The sequence below is a fragment of the Schizosaccharomyces osmophilus genome, chromosome 1 (genome assembly GCF_027921745.1).
Source record: "Schizosaccharomyces osmophilus chromosome 1, complete sequence".
Lineage (NCBI taxonomy): Eukaryota > Fungi > Ascomycota > Schizosaccharomycetes > Schizosaccharomycetales > Schizosaccharomycetaceae > Schizosaccharomyces > Schizosaccharomyces osmophilus.
This window is the reverse complement of record NC_079238.1, coordinates 744187-759758: the sequence shown is the minus strand read 5'-3', so window position 1 is coordinate 759758 and position 15572 is coordinate 744187. Positions and strand designations below refer to the sequence as shown.

General features: G+C 38.3%; 7 protein-coding genes and 3 non-coding genes across 10 annotated transcripts; 2 read left to right on the top strand and 8 right to left on the bottom strand.

Moving 5' to 3' along the window:
• Positions 1-143: 143 nt before the first annotated feature.
• Positions 144-1904, bottom strand: SOMG_00346 (succinate-semialdehyde dehydrogenase (NAD(P)+); the record flags this gene model as incomplete). Its single annotated transcript, XM_056179140.1, has 1 exon — positions 144-1904. One exon carries the CDS (start codon positions 1902-1904, stop codon positions 144-146), a length of 1761 nt encoding a protein of 586 aa, XP_056036755.1.
• Positions 1905-2806: 902 nt separating this feature from the next.
• psu1 (cell wall beta-glucosidase Psu1) lies at positions 2807-3835 on the bottom strand (the record flags this gene model as incomplete). The annotated part of the gene is made up of 1 exon (XM_056179139.1): positions 2807-3835. One exon carries the CDS (start codon positions 3833-3835, stop codon positions 2807-2809), a length of 1029 nt encoding a protein of 342 aa, XP_056034785.1.
• Positions 3836-4499: 664 nt separating this feature from the next.
• On the bottom strand, positions 4500-4571 carry SOMG_20010. The gene has a single exon. It is a non-coding gene; the product is annotated as a tRNA-Gln (tRNA).
• Positions 4572-6790: 2219 nt separating this feature from the next.
• Positions 6791-6905, bottom strand: SOMG_10011. Its single transcript, XR_008803544.1, has one exon. It is a non-coding gene; the product is annotated as a 5S ribosomal RNA (ribosomal RNA).
• A 722-nt stretch (positions 6906-7627) lies between these two features.
• Positions 7628-8749, bottom strand: wtf3 (wtf meiotic driver; the record flags this gene model as incomplete). Its single annotated transcript, XM_056179138.1, has 5 exons — positions 7628-7704; positions 7760-7876; positions 7916-8158; positions 8204-8437; positions 8635-8749. 5 exons carry the CDS (start codon positions 8747-8749, stop codon positions 7628-7630), a joined length of 786 nt encoding a protein of 261 aa, XP_056037300.1.
• An 891-nt stretch (positions 8750-9640) lies between these two features.
• SOMG_00343 (uncharacterized protein) lies at positions 9641-10478 on the top strand (the record flags this gene model as incomplete). The annotated part of the gene is made up of 2 exons (XM_056179137.1): positions 9641-10136; positions 10192-10478. 2 exons carry the CDS (start codon positions 9641-9643, stop codon positions 10476-10478), a joined length of 783 nt encoding a protein of 260 aa, XP_056034841.1.
• Positions 10479-10824: 346 nt separating this feature from the next.
• Positions 10825-10939, bottom strand: SOMG_10010. The gene has a single exon (XR_008803543.1). It is a non-coding gene; the product is annotated as a 5S ribosomal RNA (ribosomal RNA).
• A 1186-nt stretch (positions 10940-12125) lies between these two features.
• cox16 (mitochondrial copper chaperone for cytochrome c oxidase Cox16) lies at positions 12126-12562 on the bottom strand (the record flags this gene model as incomplete). The annotated part of the gene is made up of 2 exons (XM_056179136.1): positions 12126-12248; positions 12329-12562. 2 exons carry the CDS (start codon positions 12560-12562, stop codon positions 12126-12128), a joined length of 357 nt encoding a protein of 118 aa, XP_056036765.1.
• A 734-nt stretch (positions 12563-13296) lies between these two features.
• On the top strand, positions 13297-13731 carry mrpl19 (mitochondrial ribosomal protein subunit L11; the record flags this gene model as incomplete). Its single annotated transcript, XM_056179135.1, has 1 exon — positions 13297-13731. The coding sequence occupies one exon, from the start codon at positions 13297-13299 to the stop codon at positions 13729-13731; it is 435 nt and encodes a 144-aa protein (XP_056036769.1).
• A 419-nt stretch (positions 13732-14150) lies between these two features.
• On the bottom strand, positions 14151-15383 carry npt1 (nicotinate phosphoribosyltransferase Npt1; the record flags this gene model as incomplete). Its single annotated transcript, XM_056179134.1, has 1 exon — positions 14151-15383. One exon carries the CDS (start codon positions 15381-15383, stop codon positions 14151-14153), a length of 1233 nt encoding a protein of 410 aa, XP_056036768.1.
• Between the last annotated feature and the right edge of the window lie 189 nt (positions 15384-15572).

Sequence of the window (15572 nt, the reverse complement as noted above, 5' to 3'; positions counted from 1 at the left end):
ACATGTATCATAAGAAACTAAATAGGACGGTTATATTTCATGAAAAAAGGGGTAGAAAAAGAGTGGAATTAAATAATCCACCACATCGCTGGACCTTGGAATTAGAATCAAGCATTGGAAGAGAAACCGGTTTAGATCGTTTTTTAGTCGAGAGAGATCGTCATTGACTTGATGTCCAAGTATTCGGAAATGCCATGTTGACTACCTTCACGACCATATCCGCTTTCCTTGACACCGCCGAATGGAGAAAGCACATCAGAGACAGCACCCGTGTTACAGCCTACCATGCCAACCTCAAGGGCTTCGGCAACGCGAAAGACGCGAGAAATATCTTTGGAAAACAGATAGCCAGCCAAGCCTACGGGCGTATTGTTAGCGTGCTTAAGGACCTCTTCTTCGGTGGAGAATTTGAAGAGGGCACAAACAGGACCAAAGGTCTCTTCCTGAGCAATGAGCATGTTGTGCTTGGCCTCAATGAGGACGGTGGGATGGAAATAGCAAGGACCCATTTCAGAAGCGACGGAACCACCGGTGAGAGCGGTAGCACCTTTATTGAGAGCATCATTCACATGCTCCTGTACCTTGTGAACGGCCTTGCGACTGACAAGGGGACCGTGGGTTACGCCTTCGTCAAGACCGTAACCGAGTTGGAATCTGGAGACGCGATCATATACGAGTTGAACGAATGGTGTATAAACATTGGAATGAACAAATATACGGTTGGCACAAACACAAGTTTGTCCGCTGCCACGGAATTTACAGGCAATCAAAGCATCGGCAGCCTTTTCCAAATCGGCGTCTTCAAACACGATAAAAGGAGCATTACCACCAAGCTCGAGAGAGAGCTTCTTGAGTGTAGATGAAGACTGATTGGCGAGAATCTTGCCAACGTTTGTAGAACCAGTGAACGACACTTTGCGAACAAGGGGATTGGTGGTCAATTCAAGGCCATGCTCAGCGGGAGAGTCAGAGGTGACCATGTTTATGACGCCTGCCGGAACACCAGCACGTTCTGCAAGTTTGGCAAGCGCAATCGCGGAAAAAGGAGTCTCTCCGGCTGGACGGATGACCATGGTACACCCGGCAGCCAATGCAGCACCTACTTTGCGAGTAATCATGGCAGCAGGAAAGTTCCATGGAGTGATAATGCCAACAACGCCTACGGGTTGTTTGATTGTCAAAATGCGGTTATTTGGTGCCGAAGCCATATGGGAGTCACCATTGACACGGAGTGCTTCGCCTGAAAACCAATCGAGAAAGTTTGCCGCATAAACCACTTCGCCTTTGGAATCCGCTAACGACTTTCCGTTTTCCAGTGTCATCATAGTGGCCAAGTCATCTGCGTTTTCCAACATCAATTCATACCAACGGCGTAAAATCGCTGCTCGTTCTCTCACAGAGCTATGACGATACTTTTGGAAGGCTGTATGTGCAATCTCAATCGCCTCTCGAGTTTCTTCCACGGCCATGTCCGTTACCGACGCTAGGACTCGACTGCGTCCAGGGTCTTCTACATCGAATACTTGACCAGACGATGCGGTCACCCACTTGCCTCCAATAAAACTTCGTGCGGGTTGCTCTTCCAAATCAAACAAATCGACATTTCGAATTTTACTCATCCATCCTGGGTTCGACATTTTGCTCATTGCTCTTCTTCCACTATAATTCCCGATGGTCTTCCAATAATCTTGTCTATGGATCCTTTTGTTATAGTTCCTTGCAAATGAAATTCCTCCCACTCGATGAATCTCTTTCGTACAAGCACTTGTCTGATTTCTTTCACAAGTTGTTAACTCTGTTCTGCCTGCTAGAGACGTTTTTTCTCTCACTTGAACCGGCCATCTCTTGCTATTTATAAACACTTTTCCCACCTGTATGGGCTTTGTCACATCTTTCGTTTTCATATTGAGATGCCTTGATTTGTAGATTTCATCTCTCCTATAGACAGGAATCTGCTCTTTTACCCATTTCTTATCTCGCGCTGCGCGACGCAATTTTTCCTTTCCTCTCGTCCCTTACGCATACTTGACCTCATCCTTTTTTGGTGGTGTGGCCTTTTGTTTACGCGTTTACGGAGATATCCTTCAACGCCCTTATATATGTAATCGCTATCGTTGTGACTCTTAATTCTTGGTTTGCCTTGCAATTCCTTACAGTTACGTTTCTCTCGGTATCTTCTTATCGAGGTTTCTACGGATTTAACTCCTTCGCATTTTCTTCCCTTCCCTTCCTTACCAGTGGTTCTCATTTTACCATAAGCTATCCGACAGCGACCTTCTTTACATTTCCTTATTCCTTTTTACGAACTCTAACAAAATTTACAGAAAAAAATTTTAACATTGTCATTGCGGAATTTAATCATATCATAGCAACCAAACTATATAAAAAAGGGAATAAATAGCATTTAAAAAAAAAAAAACGAAAGTGAATAGTATAAAGATCAAAAGAAATAAAAAGAAAGGTCAAGTTGAAAATAAGGAGAGAAAGGACTGAACATATGAGGGTTTTATACATCACTCAGTTCTTCACATACTGGGTTATCATACTAATAAAGAATATCACAGTTTTAAAACAGAATAATGGAACAATCGTATTTGTTCCCATCTTAGCGTCTAGTTTTTTTCCATTCCTGTATCCACATAGAAATGGTTTAGTCGGCAATTCATACATTGCCTATTATCGTCATAGAAATAACAAAATTATAACGGTTGTACATTCTTCAATTTATATGCACAACCAATGGACCTTCGTAAAAGCCTTCAGCGACTTAAAGTGAATTGCACCTGTCCTGTTCCCTTTTACTAACTTAGTAAAAGACAAACTTGGCGGATCCAGATGTAACACCAACAGTACAGCCATTGGAACCATTACCGAAGGAACCGTTCTCAAAGACACAGTCACCACTAACGTTGGCGCCGTCATCACCGACAATCTTAACATTGTAGTTGGCCTTTTGACTGGTCAAGGGGTTTTGGAAAATAGACAACCAGGTAATTCCATCAGTCATACCAGCGCCAAAGACAAGAGGTGCCCAGTTACCAAAATCATCATTTTGGTTACCCCATTGGCAACCCTTCTCGGCAGAATAACCAGCCTTGTTAACATAGAATTGGGCAGAAGTACCCATTCCGCGCCAGTGGAAGTAACTGTTGTTGTCAGTAACAGTCAAAGCAGAAGTGGCACCACCATCAACAAAAGTGGGAATAACCATGTTTTCACTTCCGGGATAGTCGGTTTGGCAAATAGCAACGCCCTGACCGAGGTTGTTTTGAACAGAAGCAGATCCAAGACCCTCTTCACAAAGGCTATTCTTATCAGTGTTTGTGCGGTGAAGTTTACCATTCTTGCACACCAAGCCACCACGGGTTTCACCATCACCAGGTTGCTCCGAGGGCCATTGAGTCTTCATCATACCGGGCTTACAGGCATAGGAGCAGTAAGCACCTTCACTACAAGAACTTCCAGCACCGTTACCGATTTGGATGCCCGTATAACCGCCAAGACCGAGGTACTCAAGGGCAACAATACCTTCTTGATCGGAAGGGAAGCTGGAGCAATCATAAACACCGTCTTGGAAGCTAGAAGAGCCACCAGTGCTACTAGGGGCAGCAGCGGAAGAAGAAGAAGTTGTGGAAGAAGAGCTAGGTGTAACAGTAGAAGAAGAGCTAGTAGGGCTAACTGAAGAAGAGCCTCCTGCGACAACAGTGGTATAGGCGACTACCTGAGAAGTGACAACGCCATCACGCTTATGGTGCAAGTGATGGGGATGACGGAAAGGAGCAGCCAATGCACCTCCAAAAAAGAGAGCAGCAGTAACAGTTTCAAAGAAACGCATTCTAAAAACTATACAAAAACGAAGGTAGTAGTTTCTACTTTTATTTTTTTTCTTTCACAAAGAAAGTGTATAAACAAAAGAGGGTTATAGTATGAAACTACGGAGGGTATTAGTGGTATTAATTTAGCTCTTTGCTAAATATCCCTTCCAGGTGTATGGTACAAGGAAGGTTTTAAAGCAGGTGGCTGGTTTATTTCAATCAAAGCAGTCACAGGTCCCACATTATGTGACTGGTATGAGGTATGGTTGGATTGGCCAATGAAGCTTTCCTTATTAGATTAGAGGCAATTCGTTATATTCTGGCCAACCTCGTTAATGAAAAGTAAACAAATAAACAAAAGGCAATTATTCAAAAGCTTTGATAAAAAAATGCAGAATAACTCAGACTCAAGTGAGCATCATCTATAAAACGTATAAAATATTCTTAATACAAAAAAACCCAACTGATTATCCAAATTGAGGTGCTTTCACTCACTTTTTGTTTTTGTCACAGAATTCGCAGTTTTCTAAGAACGCGTTTGCTTGTTGGTAACTTTAAAAGTACCGTGTGTTTGCACTTGTAAAGATCAAATCGACAAAAGTTCAAGCAATCTCTTTTGTGAATTCTTTTCTTAGTTACTTTTTGGACGACTCGTTCATAGTAGAAAAAAAATACGGTTGTCGAAGGTCGTACTGGGAATCGAACCCAGGTCTCGAGAATCAAAATCTCATGTGCTAGCCATTACACCATACAACCGAAGTTATTCAACATTATTGTTTAGTATATATATCGCAAATGTGCATATATGTGGTATATCCTTGACTTGAAGGTTTTTACTGTTTACAATCTCTGTCACAAAGCTTATGAAGGATTCCATAATTTATCAGATTTAATTGTGAAATCATGAACTGCTTGATAAAATTTGATTTAATGTTACGTCTCATTAGTTTCTGTTGGTTACAGAAAAGTATACAGATATATACATGAAGAGAAGACATGTAAGTTTATTGAGATTTTGAGGAGGGTATTTTTATTTGCTTTCGACCCATTCTAACAATTGCTAGTAGCAGAAAAACAATAACCAGAAAAGTCACTTTATGAAAGTCTTTTGGAATTACATTGCTCAAACGCCTCCTAGTTTTGTAAGTGGAACCGTAATCGAAAGATTAATTCGCAGTTCGTTCATATTGCTTCGATTGTGTTTGATTAAGCGCCCTGCTCTTGTTGCTAAACGCCTACAGTTTTGTATTTCATGGTTTCATCAAAAAAAATGCATGCGTATCATCAGCGTCTGAATTCAAAAACTGCAATTCATGCAGGAGGACAATTGCTTTGAACTAACTCTCCTGCATAAATGGGCAGATGATTGGAACAGTGTTTCTGATGTGCTAAGAGTGGTACCTCAGAACGTAAACAAACACAAGGTAAATCAACCACTGTGAAAAAGCCAAAAAAAGAAGATGAATTTTTTTCAATATATAAGATCCTATTTAAAAAAAGGATGATGGCAAGAAGAAGGCCATTCGAAAACAGAAAGTTCGATTTCCCGCCAAAGCAACGGTATTGAATTCAAAATTAACCAAAAAGGCAAACAAGCTTATAGCTTTTATGTATCCTTTCTATTGTTAAAATTTTTCAATTTGAAATTGCTTACCATTCAGTCGAGGTGAGTCTTGGAAATCGACAGCAAAGTACATCAATCTTAATGAGGCAAAGAGTCTAGGCAAGGCTGATATTCAAACTTTTTGAAACCATTCTTGAATTTTATAGAGTGTAGTTGCTCTTGCCCCGATATTGTTCCTTAGCTTTTGAATTTCTTAGCATGATTCGCTAGAAAGGTTCAAGGTTTTTGTTGTATGAAACCTGTGATAAATTCAATTTAAAAAATATGTTGAAACCGGGCCTATTTATATATATTTTCAAGGGCACTGTTTGTTGAATTATCGAAGATCTTCCCAATGCAACAACAAATAAAAATCTCAACCTTATTAGGTCTTTTTCTCCGAAAAATGAAAAGCAGTCAGCTAGTTATCAATCAAATTTGTAAATCAATAAGCATATAAGTGGACTTCATTGGCTTCATTTGTTTGTTTGTTTACTTACATGCGTCGGTACCACCATCAAGCAAACAAGGCACAACGTTCAAAAGAAATAAACAATGTGTAGCTTACAAAGCCCCATTCAGCTCATTGACACCAGCAAAGGTATGAATGAGGCCAACGGAAAAATATTCGTTTTTGCTTAGCAAATGTCCTCAAATACAACTAAATTGATGTCTATAAGAAATAGTATAATATAGAAACTTGTGTATGAGGCTTTTTGAGAATTTCTTAAGATTAAAAGTAGCTTTTGAAATTAACAATTTTTAGTTGTATCTTTTGATAAAAATAAATCATTTTGGTGACATGTATGGAAAAAGCAATCTGTGAAAGACTAGCTCATTTCCAGTTTGAAAGGAACAGTTAGGGCTTGACCTTTTTCTTTTGATACATTTCAAATTTTTAAATAATAAACGGGTACTCACAAATGAGACGCTTCGAAGGAGGGAATCTGCTTTGTTTATACAAATGTAATCAAATAAAAAAGTCTGTTATCTGTCATATGTGATTCAGGTAGTGCAAAAGCTATACATTGAATACGACAAAATCGGCTGCTTTTATTCGCCTTCTTTTTAATTGATTTTTCCGATATTTATCTTTGGAACCAAGAGTCGTAATAGATTCGAACCTCCATCAAGCTACTACTTGCGATATTTGGCCTCGAAAATGGACTTTTTCTTGGATTTGGTTAGAGTCAATGGGAAATGCCACTTTGCACGCTTATTTGTTTATTTATTTCAACATGATTTCTGATCGTATGTTTAAGTAGCACTGAGCAGCAAACAGAGAGATGTTATTACAAACTTGTCAAGCGAAGCGAATAAGCCAATTGGGATGCACGTTAAAACAAGTCAAAAAGTAAAATAAAAAGTGAATAGCCTACAGCATCCCGGATTCCCATGTTGTCTCCAATCATAGTACTAACGAGACCCTCAGACGCTTAACTGCAGTGATCGGACGGGAACTGGTGTTTTCGCCTAGGTGTGGCCGTAGACGTTTGTTGTGGTCTGTAAAGATATTTATACAATAATGATTCAGTTTTTTATTTGGCTTGATGAACTACAAGATCCAATTCAACTCAGTTCTATCTGTGTGTTTTGTCACGTTGAATGGAGAATGCTTTCATACTGTAAGGATAAGATTTAAAACAGCAGTTTTCTCTTTTCTATTGATTCTCATTGTGGTCGCAGAAGCATGAGATTGAGTGTTTGAGTTTATGGGCTGAAAAAGTTGTAGTTCTATAAATCGGTTCTACTTAAACGTTTTTCATGGTCCGTCGACTTGACTCTCTAAATAAACGATAATTTCATTAATTAAGCTACATCTGTCGAATCTTTCGATATGAAGACTTGTGCTTTCTACGCTGTGAATCATTTGTACCTCTGGCGGTAATCACTTTCGTTCTTACAATTAATGAAAGACACGACACAGTATTGAGTAAAAAACTAGTTAATTACGATGATATTTTCCTCAGAATAATTAAATAATCATTAAAAAGGGTGTCTATTCAAGAAGGAAATGAACGATGCATAAACAACGGTGCTGTGAAACAAATAAAAAAAGAGTGAATTAGTAAAGCAATCAAAGTCTGCCGGATTCATCAGATGCTTGCTTTTGTGAGAGCGAATACAGGGAACTTAGTAGACTGCAATTGACATCGATGTTTCCAAAGAAGGAGCGATATATAAAGAATGAAAGCGGATTCGGTAAAAGTCAAACTTCAGCCCGCTCAGCAAGAGGTTGAAGTTCGATTTCTTCGTTCCGAGGTGTTTCTTCTCCTCGATTTGTTCCTTATTAATAGGTTAGTAGGATGTTACGAAAGAAACATAACACAATGTACAATACCTGAATCCCACAACAAAAAGTCTGCCATAACGCTTAGACTCATTCCTATGCTCTTTTTCACGGTTTTTACGAAAATAACGCAGCTAGAGTTTACGCTTTCACGAGCCTTTCCGTTTACTAGAATAGTTAGAATAGTTCACAGGTTGTATGGCATACTCGAAAGAAAAAGAAACAAGACAGAATCAACAAAACAAACAGCATAGGAAAATTGATTGTTTATCTTTTCAAATCCTGTTAACTTCTTTGCAGCATAATACACGACAAAACCAGGGACATCGAGAAAACACACATATAATGCTGCGATACACATAGCTGACAATACGTTTTTGGTTGCTCTTCCAGCTTGCGTGAGCCCTTGTTTGGCCTGCGGGAACCATTCTTTAGGCATTTGAGTTATTACTAATAGTTAGTGAGTCATTAAAAATCCTGAAATTAGTTTCTTACCAATTGTCAATGACAGAAATAGAGCGCACCAAACGCCAAAAAGTACCCAAACGGCAAGCTGATTAAACGGAATTTCGTAAACAAGAAGAATGACCCTCGCAATAATCAAGCATACATTATATACAATAAAAATAGCAAAAACAATTGCTAATTCACGAGGCGTCAGATATCTTTTCTTTTTAGAACTTTCTTCTGTTTCAGGAGCCATTTCGAGATCAATAAATTTGGTTGAAGCTAATGGATGTATTAGTAACTGTTCTTTCGTTGTTTGTGAAAAGGATAGAGGTATTCGCCCTGTTTGTTGACACTTATCGACAAGGTTATTCATCTCAAACCCAACAAATAAATAAACAAGCATGATTCTTCCATCAAAAACCGCTCAAAAAGCACGCAAAAAATCAACCTTTCCTTTCTATTTCAACTAATCTTACCTGAATACGGAGGAGGCGTACCATCTGAAGGAGACGACTGACTATCTGCCTTTTCATCATTGAGCGTTTTGGAAGAGTCATCAGAATCTGAAATAGGAGTATATTTGTTTTTCATATTTACAATGGCAATTAGAGCCCAAAATGATACTGACTTTTACACTCTAAATGAAATCAACTAGAATCACCAAGAAAAGTCCGTAGGAACTGGTTCCGCTCTTCACAGATCTGTCAGAAAAAGGAATTGGACCTTGCTTAAAAAGCAAACTAATCTTACAACACGAGTGTTCCCTTAAAACCAAAGATGCGAGTTTGAAAAAATCTTGGTAACGGCTTTTCGCATGTCTTAATTCATAAAAGCAGCGACATTATGTCACTGACTGGTCACAGTCCTCATTGCGATTTTTCGTAATAGTATAATCCAAAAGAGTCGTCGTTTATTACAAAAAGTAAACAAAGGAACATTTGGCAAAAACAACCATGCTTTTTGCTTTGAATGATAAAAACAAGGGATTGGAAATGCTCATATTTGTATTGAAAGATTCAGTAACTTTGGCTTAATGAACTCCAGGGAAAAGGATTGAACACTCTAGATTTTCGTAGCCTTACTTTCAGCAAATTCATCGGAAGTTTGTAAAAGCATTGTTTCAACTATCACGAACAGCATTTGTACTGACAAGTACATCTTTCTTTTTATTTAATTTATTTTAATCACACGATAGAAACAAACAAAAGCGATTTCGGACTGTTCATTCATTGTAAATATATATAGAATAGCGTACGCTTACTAGCTATCGGTATGTGTGTCAGAGAGGGTGAATGACAGCTTCACCTCTGCAAAACTCTAGTCATTGCCATTGTGGACTCGATTCATGTAGTTTGGAGTTGTTACAAAGTAGATTTTATTAAGCTTGTTAGTCGGATCGGATGTGTGCTACTTTTTGAAAGTTCTGACATGAATTTGGGTGTTTACTGCCTATTTGAGTAGGTTTTGAAGGAATTTCAGAAAATGATTGAAAAAAACAAATACAAAAAGCTAAAAGATGCTGATTCAGCTGACGTTCCTCGCTTGGGCACTCTTGCAACGTTTGACGGTGAACTGCCACGGTACAATGAAATCTTGAATTCTCATCTAGACGACTTGGAAAAAGGTCATGCACCTCCGTACTCAGAAAACAGACATCAAGAAGCGTCTACCAACATGGCAGGAGGAAATATATTCTCTATTTCTTTACGAAATGTCTTGACGGCATTATTGTGGTTAATTTTCTGGCCGGCAAAAATTGTGAGAATCCCCGAAGCACAACGCAGACAGGAAAATGAAACTGCTCGGCTTAGTTTTTGCTTTATTCTTTCGGTCATAGTAAACTTTTGGTTTTCTTACAAATACCTTGTCCCCTTTATAAAGGAATCGATGAAAGAATCTGTAGGGGTAAACTTTCAAGCTACTGTAGCAGCTGTTCTTGTCGTCATGGCTTTCTACATGTTTCTATATGTTTGTTCATGTAAGTGAAATGGTGGAATTTTAATTTGATATGTTTACTAATGGGGTACTTTTAGTGTTGGTGGATATAATCGTTATATTGATTCGTCTAGTTTTTTCTTGGATTTCCTCGTTTTTTTCTGTGATTACTAGTGCTCTAGGCTTCAGGATGTCATCGGATAGAAACGACTTGACGGATGATAATAGTATCCCATTAAACAGCTTGCCACCAGAGCCTGAAAACCAGTTCAACGATCGTAGTGATGATACTTTTAAACAACCGTCCTCTGAACATACTGAGCAATCTCCAGGGTTACGCCAGGAACCGGGTCAGTCTAGGGATGTTGAAAGCGGTGGGAATTGATTTATACGGAAAGTAAAGCATTGTTTATTATGATGTCCGTTCTTGTTGTTTTTTCTCCAGCATGCTTTTGCTTTTGCTTATGTTTGTGTTTATGTTTATGTTTCATCTTTGCATTTTGTTTCTTATATTTATTCGTCAGACGCTTTTAATCACTGATCCTTATAGAACCTTTTAATTAATAACTAATAAAGAATTTAATTAATTATTGAATCATGGATGACCATTGCTTCCTTGCAATCACTAGTATCACTAAGTCAAACGTCTATGTCGATCACGATTAAAGCCATGTGCTTCAATTTTTAAAAGAGCAACAAAAAGAAGCAAAAAGTAAAATAAAAAAGTGAAAAGCCTACAGCATCCCGGATTCCCTTGTTGTCTCCAACCATAGTACTAACGAGACCCTCAGACGCTTAACTGCAGTGATCGGACGGGAACTGGTGTTTTCGCCTAGGTGTGGCCGTAGTCGCCTAATAGTTTAGGCAAATTATGTATATTAGATTACCAAAGCGGTTATTGAGGACAGAGTTTTTTTATTGACGACGTTCAATTTCAGATAATTTCGATCATTCTTATCTTTTATTTTCTTCATTAAAAGGTATTTACTTGATACCATCTTTGTGCTTCGAGTTATATTTATATCAAATAAATTTTGCGAAGTAATTGTTCGTCGCCCACTAACGCATGGTCTCACAAATGTTTCTTCATCAAAGTCTTCATTCCCATCTTGCAATTTCTATTCAAATGAGTTGTATCCGTCATACCTAGGATACCACAGCTATATGTATTATTGATAATTCATCTGGAGCAAGTAGTATGCATAAGATGTTAAACCAAACAATGAACCATTTTTTGAGAATTATAACTCCAATAAGTCACGTCTGTTATCGAAATTATTATGGACTATTTGAATTTGAATTCCGACTCAATAAAGAGTATTCATTCACGCAACAATGGTAGCTACGATCACATATATTTAAGTCATGGATGTTCACATAAAGTAATTTACTGTAAACGGGAACTCAAATCCAAGGACAAAATGCTTTAGATACTCTGTTCATTAGGATGAATGTAGACAATAAATACCCTATGTTTTCAGAATAAGGTTGATGCGAGATTCTTTACAGCGGCTTCCACTTGGTTATCTTCTTATGCGTGAACACTGATATTTCCTTGAGTATAAAAAAGAAAAACTAGAAAAGAGCAGTTTCGATACAACGTAAATTGAATCCTTTTTCAATTAATTTCCAAAATGAAGCCATTATCAGTAAAAAAACTGCGATGATTTGAAGAACTGAAGCAGAAAGGAACAAAGGTGCGCCAATTGAAAATATCTCAGAACATATACTGTAAGAGAGAGAGGAATACCAAAAATAAATGCCGAATAATATTTTTTTCTTTATTTTTTTGCCGATGCTGCTGTTTTCCAAATGCAGACTTAGTATGAGGTAGAGGTTGTCATTTCTCACCACGACTACTCCTGTATTCCATGTAAATGTTTTCAAAAACGGCAGCATCAGCAAGAGTGTTTGCGGAAATGGGGTCAGAGGGAAACGTTGTGTCAGTTCCTGAACCTTAGCATTCTTCATCAAAGATCGGTGGACCTGGTCAATAGGCGAAAAGCTTTACAAATTCATTTTTGAATTTGGTTTATTTATCTTCCGCTTCATTTGAAGAAGAACCTGGCTCCCATGTAGGCTCTCCAGACAAACGTGGAACTCGTTTATTCTCATAATCTCCACTTTCTTGTTGCATCTTGTCTAACATGATCCTCTACATTCATTAGTAACAAGATTTTCTCAAGGGTAGAAAAAGAAAGAATTAAAGAGAATCTCTTTGTAGACTTCACGTACATAATATTCTTCATTAACATTGACTTTTCGTCTCCTCTTGTTGAGGTCGAGCTGCTCTTCTTTTGTAAGGGTTTTAACTTGTTCATCTCTTCTTGTAAATTTAATTTGAGCAATTGGAATTGCAAACACCCAAACCAATAAAATGGAACCCATGAAAGGTGCACCAACCCAAAGCAACGGGTTCCGTTTGGATTTATTACGATACCAAAGTTTCCATTCGAAAAATCTGGTCATGATCCCTAAAAAATACAACGCGTTGAGTGCAGGCTTGTAATAACGCTTAACCAGACACGACTTGACCCTTTTCTGATTCAGGTGTTCTAGTATAGGGGAAGATGAGTGACCCAAAAAAACCAAAGCAGTATTGATCCACGATGCTTCTTCATTATTTTTTTTCTTTTCAAAATTCTCTCCTTTTATTTTGTTTTCATTTTCTTGGAAATGCGCTTGGAAGCGAACAACACCGACTTATGTCCTCATACTTAATTTGACTCATTCTCTATTACGAAGATGGACAGAGAAAGATAAATTGAAAACAGGAAGTTAAAAGTAATGGGATCTACCTTCAATTTTGCTTCCACTCATCTCAACCAAACAAACAAAACAATTCATAAGTCCTTCCATACCCCATTGACAAGGTTTCTTTCTCTTGCAGGTCAAAACAAATAGTTATTCTAAGTGCTTCTAGCTTCTGAAAACTCTAAGACGGTATCCTTGAGAGTATAATTAGGTCCTTGGGTGTCGGACTTGCTCATTTTATAGCGAGTTTTCTCAGTGAACCGGAATTACTTTTTTCGTTTTTGAGTTATCGTTCAATCTAATTTGAATGCAACAAATTTAAAGCCTACGCGTCTTCCGTAAAAGCAGTTTTCTGTTTATTTACATATAACGTTACCTAGAATACTGTTACCTCACTATGCCTGAATGAACGCTCTAAGAGCAGCCAAAAAGAACTTGGAATCTACCAAATGTCAACACCAAAAGCGTCTTTAGTTAAGCTTGTTGTTCCTGCTGGAAAGGCAGCTCCTACTCCCCCAATTGGTCCTGCCTTGGGTGCTCGTGGTGTCAAAAGTATCGACTTTTGTAAAGAATTCAATGCGCGTACTGTAGGATACGTTCCTACCGTTCCTATTCCCTGTCGTGTTACTGTCACTCCCCAGAGGACATTCTCATTCACTATCCATACCCCTCCTACTAGCTGGCTGATTTGCAAAACTCTGGACATTGAAAAAGGGTCCAGTTCACCAAAGCACGATATAAAAGGGCAACTCAGCTTGAAGCATGTCTATGAAATTGCAAAATTGAAAAGCACAGATCCTACGTTGAAAGGAACAGAATTAACATCGTTGTGCAAAAGTGTCATTGGGACAGCCAAGAGTATGGGGATTCAAGTTGTTCTGTAGACGGTTGCACAGTGAACATTACCCGTACCTTCTTCGAAGTGGTATTTTGTATTGGTGCTCCTTTCTTTTCTCCCCTCTGTATAATTTACTGATTCCCAATCTCCTCTTCACTCTCATTTTGGTCCAGAAAAAGTAATTTAAAGAATGAATGAATTATAATACTAACAAATATTGTTCGAGTCTTAACCTCTATTTTAATCATCTTATTCTATTAGTCAACTATATAATTTTAATTCGTGGTATAGAAAACCTTTGTGTCGTTTGCACGAATCTATATGCAAGCATCATTTAAACCATAATGAAGGCTTATTTGTTGCTAGGTTTGGGAACTGTCAGATTTTATTCGTATTAAGACAATCGCAACTAAAACAAAAGATACTTAACAATTTTCATTGAACCAAACTACCCACTTTTCACGATTACTTCAGAGGAAGGCCAAGTTGCGTTTTAACTTCTACAACAGCATCTTTCTCACCAGTATTTTTCATGATATCGTCACTGATTTTGACAGCCTTGGCTCCATTGGCAGTGTGTAATTTGATCACAATATTCATAGCCTTGCTCTTTTGGCCTGGCTTTGATACGTGATCAAAATCGCTGGTAAAATTCGTACCAATTCCAAACGAAGATTTGATACCAAACTTCTTGCCGTAATTGTGCAAACAGATGCAACGATCAACGTTCAAAGCATCACTATGAACTATCATTTTCGTAGAAGGATCAACGCCGAGTGATTGGTAATGGTCAACGATCTTTTCAATGTATTCTTCAGCGACTCCACTATCCTGTCGAACACCGTGAAAGACGCAGGCTAAATCATCAGGAGTATTTGCCGTGAAGTTACGCAAGAACACATCGGTAGAAAAGGTATCAGTGAGAGCAATCAAGAGGCTCTTACCAAATGTTTGTACCCATTTCTCTGAAGCAATCCGATTAGCGTCTGCATAATTTTTCGTAATAGCAGCAACACCCATATACCACTCGTGGGCGACGGTACCAGACACCTCCAGGTCATATTTTTGAGCAAAGTGCACATTTGAAGTTCCAAGGAAACGACCAGGTCCTTTAACATCTTGCTGAGCCTTAATTAATCCTTGCAACATAACATCTTGGGCATGGTGATCACGACGACGACGGCTGCCAAAGTCTGTAAAGTAACATCCAGCATTTATGAGGCGCTTTCCTTTCTCGTAAGCTTTTTCGAATTGCCCTTCAGATGACCAATCTTTGTCAACGAACTTGAAATAGGCCTCTGAAACAAGAGCAAGCAATGGAATTTCGTAAAATATAGTGTTTTTCCAAAGCCCTTTAATCGTAATAGCAAGGTCCTTGGTATCTTTATTATACTCAAGGAAAACAACATTTTCTGGATCAAATGCGTAGGAATGCATAAATTCGTAAAAGGACTCCTTTAAATACGGGCATCGTTGACGAAGCCGAGCCTCTTCTTCCGGAAGTAGCGTGAGATTTCTCAAGTTCGAAATTCCGTCTTTTAACCATGCTACTGCTTCCTCGTTTAATGCCATTTCAGGAGAACGATTTGTATATACATAAGAAACCTCAGCTGTTGGATAATGTTCCAACACAGCTTGTAGCATGGTCAGTTTGTAAAGATCAGTGTCTAGAATAGAAGTAACCGCTTGCGTAGTCATTTTTATGAAACGATTTCAATTGGGTTTGGACTGAGTCAAGGACGTTTAAGAAAAAAGTAATTTACTATCATCGTTAGTACTTTAGAAGGCATTGAATTTAATATCAAGTTACCAAATACGATATGAAAGTAAATGAAAAATTAATATTCACAATCACAATTAGCGGGAACCGGCTTGCAAAATGTCGAA